The 10436-nt window shown below is 45.8% G+C and overlaps 1 protein-coding gene across 1 annotated transcript; it reads left to right on the top strand.

The window, feature by feature from the left end:
• The first annotated feature begins 2245 nt into the window (after positions 1-2245).
• LOC141022002 (B3 domain-containing protein At1g16640-like) lies at positions 2246-2668 on the top strand. The gene has a single exon (XM_073497873.1). It carries the CDS (start codon positions 2246-2248, stop codon positions 2666-2668), a length of 423 nt encoding a protein of 140 aa, XP_073353974.1.
• The last annotated feature ends 7768 nt before the right edge of the window (positions 2669-10436 follow it).

Raw genomic sequence — 10436 nt, 5'->3', positions numbered from 1 at the left:
ATGCCATGTATTTTTGTGATCTATTTGACGACTAGCACAAGTATGCAAACAAGGCTTCGTGATGTTTCTGTTTTCAGGGACTTAGGATTTTGCTAAGTCCTTTAGCTGCTGTTTTTTTATGCCAAGTAAACTTGATGCTACAGTGAGATCCGTGCTTATTTTGAGATACTTCAGTAAGTATGTTTTGAATATATGGTTATGCTCTATCCATCCATGCCCCTTTTTGCAATTATGGAGTGCTCTAGCATGTTTAAATCTTGCTCTACTTTTGCTATAAAATGTTCCTGGCAGAATGTTAACATGCTATTCAATTTTGTCAAGGTTGTTGTAGTTGATCCATACATGCTATGAATGTGCTCTTGCCATGGATAGCTTCATAAACATGTCGTATTACTTTTGGTATCCTTGTTTTGTCATGAATTGTCTTGTGATGAGTGAATCGAGCTCACAAAGATGCCTTCATAATTCTGTTAATGCCATTCTCTGTTTTCTGTTAAGTCTGAAACCTGTTAACGAAACTTGCTATGTTTACATGGGTGCCATCATATCTTCTGTGCCTTTTTGTCTCATGGTCAGTAAGGGACTTTTGTTCTATGCATTTAGTAGATTCATGGCATGCCTTTTTTTGCTATGATAAGTTCCTGTAGCATGTTGATTGCTTGCTCTGAACATTGCTACCTGATGTTGTTTAATCCATGTTCAGTATTTTCACTAAGTCAGTGAAGCTGATATCTTTTGCACTTTTGCCATGCTTGTTTTGACCTGTTATATTGTGATCTAGCCGTAGCTCAGTGTTCATCGTTTGTCAAGCATCTCTTATAGATCACTGCCATATGCTTTGTTGCTATGTTGGGGTGCTGTAGCATAGTTTCTTGATGTATTCGAAGTGCCATCATGCTGTTAATCGCAGATTTGTGTCATTCTTGTTTTGCTTACCATTTGCAAACCGTGCATCCTTTTCCGGTGATCTTTATATCGATTTCGACCGAAATCATCTCATCTTTCCAACGGAATACTTGGTTTGCCAAGTTGATGTCTTGTTCATCTTTTCCCTTCTGGAGCACGCATATGCATCGCATATCACATCTCGCATATCATGCATGTATTGCATCATGTTGCTTAAATAGTCTTGATCTCGCGGGTGTGAGATTGCTGAGTCCTCGTGACCCACAGATTCTACCAAAATAGTTGCAGGTGTCGACGATACCAGTGCAGGTGACGCAACCGAGCTCAAGTGGGTGTTCGACGAGGACCGTGGTCGTTACTATGTTTCGTTTCCTGATGGTCAGTAGTGGAGCTCAGTTGGGACGATCGGGGATCTAGCATTTGAGGTTATCTTATTTTCATTTGGATTTGACCGTGGCCGGTCTATGTGTGGATTTTGGTTGCTGTATGAATTAATTTATGTATTGTGTGAAGTGGCGATTGTAAGCCAACTCTCTTTGTCCCATTCTTGTTCATTACATGGGATTGTGTGAAGATGACCCTTCTTGCGACAATACCTACAATGCGGTTATGCCTCTAAGTCGTGCCTCGACACGTGGGAGATATAGCCGCATCGTGGGCGTTACACTCACCATCCGCAATCTCGTCCTCATCGTCTTCATCACGAACGATGGGTCTTGCACGGTCGCCTACCGCCGGCGCCCTGACCACCATCTTCATCGCATCATGGTCATCCTCCAGTGCTACCAACATCCTAGTCCAGAACGTTGTGGCACGCTTGTCTTGAGGAGCCACGTACTCTGCCCAGCATCTTGCCCTCTGTCTAGCATCGCTGGAGTCTGCCTGATGCATGGTCCAGCGCAGGATGTCCGCTGATATAGCGCCCTTCGCTGGGTCAGGAATCAGTGTCATCAACTCCTCCACCATAGCCTTCTTTACCACAGCGTCTGCCTCCTTGTGCATGTCTTCGATGCTACTGAAGTTCGAGCACACTTCCACGGTGTTCTCAAACTTTGTGCAGTCACTGAGCGAGCACCTGCGGAAGAAGGCCCTCCATCGAATGCCCCTGGGGATGGGGTTCATGGTGTTAGGCCGATAGGTGGTGAAACAGAGAGGTGGAGGAGGAGAGACAGAGAGGGTTTGAATGCGGTGGTGCGTAAGTAGGGTAGGTAAATATAGAAGCGTTAGGCCGATAGCAATGAATGTTGATCTTTGATCTTCATGTTGTTCAAAATGTAGATCGACACAGAAGTTGTGCCGTCATTAGACAAGGGCAAGGAGGTCGTGCCGCCATTGGACAATGGAAAGGAGGTCATGCCGCCCTTGGGAACGACGTGGTGGTGTAGGAGCCCCCCGCGGCAAGCGGAGGAACTACGGGCAGGCATGCCCAACCCTCTTCTCCAAGGTGATCCTTGCTCCGAAGCTGGAGAGCTTGCCTTTGCCTCTAGGCTTCACGAAGCACTTCCCCGCCGTTCCTACAAAGTTCAGATTGAAGACGTACACCGGGTGCGCATGGAGGGTCATGGTCAGTGTGATCCACGACAGGGTCACTCTTGACCAGGGTTGGGCCTCCTTCGTCACCGTTCACCAGATCAGGATTGGGTACATGGTGACCTTGAAGTTGCTGACTCCCGACACCTTGATGGTTGTCTTCAACGACGACGGCATGGAGGTGGTCACCAAGTGCAAGAAGTACGACGACGCCTTTGCCGTGACCGTCTAGAGAGCTCATGTTGCCTCTTGCATGTTGCATTAGGTTTAAGACTATATTATGTGTTGCAGTTTAGTTTAAAACTTATCCTACTATGTTAAACTTGTTCTAATGCGTGAAGTCTATTTTAAACCTTGAATTTATATAGCCTGTCGCAAATGAACCCTAATTTTAAAATCTCTAAAGTTTGTACCCTGTACTAATCGATCCCGGTCTATTTTGACCCTAGGCCCATTTGGCGTACAGGGAAAAAGACGACCCTAATGGCATCACAGACTACTCTCACCGACTGGCCAGGTCCGCATGTCATATTTATCCTCACCTTTCTGTCATTCTTTCTCTCTTGAGCTAGCGTGCGCTAGCACAAACACACGACCAACAACAACAACTAGCACACGACCGTGGCGACCAGCGGTAACTAGCTGATGCTTGCGGGTTCAGTTGGACTGTACACCCTCTGTTCATGAATATAAGATGTTTTGGCTGTTTAAATTGAACTATCAAAACGTCTTATATTTATAATCAGAGGTACTAATTAACTGGTGGTTCCTCGGCGAACAATTGAGCAATGGATATATCCACGCATGGAGCAATAATTTTTCTGTCGCAAGTAAAAACATATACCTGGGCGGCATTGACGGCGCAGTTGAGCAGCATCGGCAGCACGCGTGGCGCATGCTCACGTCGGCCTCCACGGTGAGCTCCTCGAACCGCACCTCCACCTTCTCGGAGACGACCCCAAGCCTGCGAAGCTCTCAGCCCGAACTCATTAAAACCGGCTGGCTGGCTCAATCGATCCTTGCATGAGAGCATCTCCAACAGCCACGCTAAATAATTGCCGCGCCGTAAATTTGCTTTTTTTAGCGCACGCGTAATCGGTAGAGGGGCTCCAGCGGACGCGTAATAAGCGCGCGCGGCATATAGAGTTGGGCGCGCGGTCCGAATCGCCAGCGCGCGCTGTGTATTTGGTGCGCCCGCTTCCGCGTGCGGCACACTCGAGCGCTCGCGCCGCACTCTCTCCACCGCGCCACCTTCGCCCCGCACGCGCCGCTGTCGATGAATTGACCCGATGGACGCCCGCGCCGGCACCCCCCTCGCCCATTCCTACAGCCGCGACCCCTCCACCGCCGCCGCCGCAAACCCTAGCACAGGGAGCTTTGGCTTCGCCTCCGCCGGAGCTCCTCCGAGCACCGGCATCGCGCGCGGCCTCTTCATGCTGCCGCGGATGACCTCGGCGGCGGGTGGCGTCGCACCGGCGCCCGCCGTGAAGCCACGTGCCCCCCTCTCGAAGCTCCCAAATGCGGCGCGGCCAAAGAAGGGCAAGACATCCGCGAAGAAGAACAAGGCGGCGGACGGCTCCGGCTCCTCGAAGCCGTCGAGGAAGAAGGTTGCAGGGCGTGCGACGGGCGCGGCTGCTACCGAAGTGCCGGCAAGCTCACTTGTTGAGCCGGCGGCCGACGCGCACAATGTGTTCGAGGAAATGCCCCAAAGGTATAAAATTTCGCCAACTTTTTTGTTGTTGTTATTTTTGAATGCATACATATAGATAGCTTATTTGCATTGTTCTATATACTTTGTAGTGTCAACGATAAGGCATACATGTCAACTATGGGTGTTGGCTCCAACAATTCGCATTGGTCTCAAACCAATGACATGCATTTCGAAGACCATGAGTTCGAGGTGGACGAGGATGGTGAGGGCATTGTCGACGCACCGAAAGGAAGAGGAGGCAACTACACCAACGAAGAAGATGTCTTGCTATGCAAAACTTGGTTGCAAGTGTCGAGGGATCCATCCGTTGGAGGTGATCAAAGTAGAGATGCTTATTGGAATCGGATGAAGGAACACTTTGATCTACGCAACGAGAGTGGAATTGACCGCTCCGATCGATCTGTTCGCTCCCGGTGGTCGACAATCAACAATGATTGTCAAAGGTGGGCGGCCGCACAAAAGGCGGTTGACAAGTTGAACCCAAGTGGCACTAATGATGAAGATAGGGTAAGTGCCATTTCATCCATGTTCATCATGCTTGTTGTTGGTGTTTGTAGTGCTAACTTGTTTTGTTTTCATGTAGTTAAATATTGCACAAAACTTGTTCAAAGGAGAGGAGAAGAGGACCAAGAAGGGGAAGATCAAGAAAGGAAGGCCATTTACCTTGCCTCATTGCTATGAAGCATTGAAGGATGATGAGAAATGAAAGAAGGGGAAGATCAAGTGATGACGGCAAGAGAAGCCCCACACCAAACTCGGTTTCATTCTCGAAGCCAAAACGATCGGATGGTACCAAGAAAGACGCAAAAGAAAAGAAGAAGAGGAAAGGAGATGATGAGCTCAAAAATGCTATGGAAGCTATTGTGAAGGCAAGAAAAGAAGCCAACGAGGTGAGGAAGATGGCAAGGAACCAAGATGCCGCGGCCGAGGAGAGGAGGTTGGCGGCCGAGGAGAGGAAGGTGGCATTGGAGGAGAGGAAGGTGGGCATGGAGGAGCGATCTAGATTGTTGGATTGGGAGAAGCACTTGTTCTTCTTGGACACATCTATTCTCAATGAGGCGCAAAAGGAGTATGTAAATCTTGCCCGTGAAGAAGTCTTGATGCAAAAAAGAGCCATGATTCGCGCCATTGGTGACGGTGGCCTTGGCGGCGTGGGTGGCGGTGGCCTTGGCGGCATGGGATGCATTGTTGGGGAGCGTTGTAATTTCAAAAAAATTCCTACGCACACGCAAGATCATGGTGATGCATAGCAACGAGAGGGGAGAGTGTTGTCTACGTACCCTCGTAGACCGACAGCGGAAGCGTTATCACAACGCGGTTGATGTAGTCGAACGTCTTCACGATCCGACCGATCAAGTACCGAACGCACGGCACCTCCGAGTTCTACACACGTTCAGCTCGATGACGTCCCTCGAACTCCGATCCAGCCGAGTGTTGAGGGAGAGTTTTGTCAGCACGACGGCGTGGTGACGATGATGATGTTCTACCGACGCAGGGCTTCGCCTAAGCACCGCTACAGTATTATCGAGGTGGACTATGGTGGAGGGGGGCACCGCACACGGCTAAAAGATCAAACGATCAATTGTTGAGTCTCTAGGGTGCCCCCTGCCCCCGTATATAAAGGAGCAAGGGGGGAGGTGCGGCCGGCCAGGAGGGGCGCGCCAGGTGGAGTCCTACTCCCACCGGGAGTAGGACTCCCTCCCTTTTCCTAGTCAGATTAGGAGTGGAGGGGAAAGAGGTGGAGGAGAGGAAGGAAGGGGGGCGCCGCTCCCCCCTCCCCTTGTCCTATTCGGACTAGGGGGGAGGGGCGCGCGGCCCTGCCCTGGCCGCCTCTCCTCTTCTCCACAAAGGCCCACTATGGCCCATTAAGCTCCCAGGGGGTTCCGGTAACCCCTCGGTATTCCGGTAAAATCCTGATTTCACCCGGAACACTTCCGATATCCAAATATAGGCTTCCAATATATCAATCTTCATGTCTCGACCATTTCGAGACTCCTCGTCATGTCCGTGATCACATCCGGGACTACAAACAACCTTCGGTACATCAAAACATATAAACTCATAATATAACTGTCATTGAAACGTTAAGCGTGCGGACCCTACGGGTTCGAGAACTATGTAAACATGACCGAGACACGTCTCCGGTCAATAACCAATAGCGGAACCTGGATGCTCATATTGGCTCCCACATATTCTACGAAGATCTTTATCGATCAGACCGCATAACAACATACGTTGTTCCCTTTGTCATCGATATGTTACTTGCCCGAGATTCGATCGTCGGTATCTCAATACCTAGTTCAATCTCGTTACCGTCAAGTCTCTTTACTCGTTCCGTAATACATCATCCCACAACTAACTCATTAGTTGCAATGCTTGCAAGGCTTAAGTGATGTGCATTACCGAGAGGGCCCAGAGATACCTCTCCGACAATCGGAGTGACAAATCCTAATCTCGAAATACGCCAACCCAACAAGTACTTTCGGAGACACCTGTAGAGCACCTTTATAATCACCCAGTTACGTTGTGACGTTTGGTAACACACAAAGTGTTCCTCCGGTAAACGGGAGTTGCATAATCTCATAGTCATAAGAACATATGTATAAGTCATGAAGAAAGCAATAGCAACATACTAAACGATCGAGTGCTAAGCTAACGGAATGGGTCAAGTCAATCACATCATTCTCCTAATGATGTGATCCCGTTAATCAAATGACAACTCATGTCTATGGCTAGGAAACATAACCATCTTTGATCAACGAGCTAGTCAAGTAGAGGCATACTAGTGACACTCTGTTTGTCTATGTATTCACACATGTATTATGTTTCCGGTTAATACAATTCTAGCATGAATAATAAACATTTATCATGATATAAGGAAATAAATAATAACTTTATTATTGCCTCTAGGGCATATTTCCTTCAGTCTCCCACTTGCACTAGAGTCAATAATCTAGTTCACATCACCATGTGATTTAATACCAATAGTTCACATCACCATGTGATTAACACCCATAGTTCACATCGTCATGTGACCAACACCATAAGGGTTTACTAGAGTCAATAATCTAGTTCACATCGCTATGTGATTAACACCCAAAGAGTACTAAGGTGTGATCATGTTTTGCTTGTGAGAGAAGTTTAGTCAACGGGTCCGCCACATTCAGATCCGTATGTATTTTGCAAATTTCTATGTCAACAATGCTCTGCACGGAGCTACTCTAGCTAATTGCTCCCACTTTCAATATGTATCCAGATTGAGACTTAGAGTCATCTGGATTAGTGTCAAAATTTGCATCGACGTAACCCTTTACGACGAACCTTTTTGTCACCTCCATAATCGAGAAACATATCCTTATTCCACTAAGGATATTTTTGACCGCTGTCCAGTGATCTACTCCTAGATCACTATTGTACTCCCTTGCCAAAATCAGTGTAGGGTATACAATAGATCTGGTACACAGCATGGCAGACTTTATAGAACCTATGGCCAAGGCATAGGGAATGACTTTCATTCTCTTTCTATCTTCTGCCGTGGTCTGGCTTTGAGTCTTACTCAATTTCACACCTTGTAACACAGGCAAGAACTCTTTCTTTGACTGTTCCATTTTGAACTTCTTCAAAATCTTGTCAAGGTATGTACTCATTGAAAAAACTTATCAAGCGTCTTGATCTATCTCTATAGATCTTGATGCTCAATATGTAAGCAGCTTCACCGAGGTCTTTCTTTGAAAAACTCCTTTCAAACACTCCTTTATGCTTTGCAGAATAATTCTACATTATTTCCGATCAACAATATGTCATTCACATATACTTATCAGAAATGCTGTAGTGCTCCCACTCACTTTCTTGTAAATACAGGCTTCACCGCAAGTCTGTATAAAACTATATGCTTTGATCAACTTATCAAAGCGTATATTCCAAATCCGAGATGCTTACACCAGTCCATAGATGGATCGCTGGAGCTTGCATATTTTGTTAGCACCTTTAGGATTGACAAAACCTTCTGGTTGCATCATATACAACTCTTCTTTAATAAATCCATTTAAGGATTGCAGTTTTTGTTATCCATTTGCCAGATTTCATAAAATGCGGCAATTGCTAACATGATTCGGACAGACTTAAGCATAGATATGAGTGAGAAACTCTCATCGTAGTCAACATCTTGAACTTGTCGAAAATCTTTTGCGACAATTCTAGCTTTGTAGATAGTAACACTACTATCGGCGTCCGTCTTCCTCTTGAAAATCCGTTTATTTTCTATGGCTTGCCGATCATCGGGCAAGTCAACCAAAGTCCATACTTTGTTCTTATATATGAATCCCATCTCAGATTTCATGGCCTCAAACCATTCCGCGGAATCTGGGCTCATCATTGCTTCCTCATAGTTCGTAGGTTCGTCATGATCAAGTAACATGACCTCCAGAACAGGATTACCGTACCACTCTGGTGCGGATCTCACTCTGGTTTACCTACGAGGTCCGGTAGTAACTTGATCTGAAGTTACATGATCATCATCATTAGCTTCCTCACTAATTGGTGTAGTAGTCACAGGAATAGATTTCTGTGATGAACTACTTTCCAATAAGGGAGTAGGTACAGTTACCTCATCAAGTTCTACTTTCCTCCCACTCACTTCTTTCGAGAGAAACTCCTTCTCTAGAAAGGATCCATTATAAGCAACGAATATCTTGCCTTCAGATCTGTGATAGAAGGTGTACCCAACTATCTCCTTTGGGTATCCTATGAAGACACATTTCTCCGATTTGGGTTTGAGCTTATCAGGATGAAATTTTTTCACATAAGCATCACAACCCCAAATTTTAAGAAACGACAACTTTTGGTTTCTTGCCAAACCAAAGTTCATAAGGTGTCGTCTCAACGGATTTAGATGGTGCCCTATTTAACGTGAATGCAGCTGTCTCTAATGCATAACCCCAAAACGATAGTGGTAAATCGGTAAGAGACATCATAGATTGCACCATATCTAATAAAGTACGGTTACAATGTTCGGACACACCATTACGCTGTGGTGTTCCAGGTGGCATGAGTTGCGAAACTATTCCGCATTGTTTCAAATGAAGACCAAACTCGTAACTAAAATATTCTCCTCCATGATCAGATCGTAGAAACTTTATTTTCTTGTTACGATGATTTTTCACTTCACTCTGAAATTTCAGACTTATGTTTCATCAAGTAGATATACCCATATCTGCTCAAATCATCTGTGAAGGTCAGAAAATAATGATACCCACCGCGAGCCTCAACAATCATCAGATCGCATATATCAGTATGAATTATTTCCAATAAGTCAGTTGCTCGCTCCATTGTTCCGGAGAACGGAGCCTTTAGTCATCTTGCCCATAAGGCATGGTTCGCAAGCATCAAGTGATTCATAATCAAGTGATTCCAAAATCCCATCAGCATGGAGTTTCTTCATGCGCTTTACACCAATATGACCTAAATGGCAGTGCCACAAATGAGTTGCACTATCATTATTAACTTTGCATCTTTTGGCTTCAATATTATGAATATGTGTATTACTATGATCGAGATCCAACAAACCATTTTCATTGGGTTTATGACCATAGAAGGTTTTATTCATGTAAATAGAACAACAATTATTCTCTAACTTAAATGAATAACCGTATTGCAATAAACATGATCAAATCATATTCATGCTCAACGCAAACACCAAATAACACTTATTTAGGTTCAACACTAATCCCGAAAGTGTAGGAAGTGTGCGATGATGATCATATCAATCTTGGAACCACTTCCAACACACAACGTCACTTCACCCTTAACTAGTCTCTGTTCATTCTGCAACTCCCGTTTCGAGTTACTACTCTTTAGCAACTGAACCAGTATCAAAGACCGAGGGGTTGCTACGAACACTAGTAAAATACACATCAATAATCTGTATATCAAATATACCTTTGTGCACTTTGCCATCCTTCTTATCCGCCAAATATTGGGGCAGTTCCGCTTCCAGTGACCAGTCCCTTTGCAGTAGAAGCACTTAGTCTCAGGCTTAGGTCCAGACTTGGGCTTCTTCACTTGAGCAGCAACTTTGCTTGCCGTTCTTCTTGAAGTTCCCCTTCTTCCCTTTGCCCTTTTCCTTGAAACTAGTGGTCTTGTCAACCATCAACACTTGATGCTCTTTCTTGATTTCTACCTTCGTCGATTTCAGCATCGCGAAGAGCTCGGGAATTACTTTCGTCATCCCTTGCATACTATAGTTCATCACGAAGTTCTACTAACTTGGTGATGGTGACTAGAGAATTCT

This window comes from Aegilops tauschii, chromosome 4 (genome assembly GCF_002575655.3).
Source record: "Aegilops tauschii subsp. strangulata cultivar AL8/78 chromosome 4, Aet v6.0, whole genome shotgun sequence".
NCBI lineage: Eukaryota > Viridiplantae > Streptophyta > Magnoliopsida > Poales > Poaceae > Aegilops > Aegilops tauschii.
This window is presented reverse-complemented; position numbering and strand designations above follow the sequence as displayed.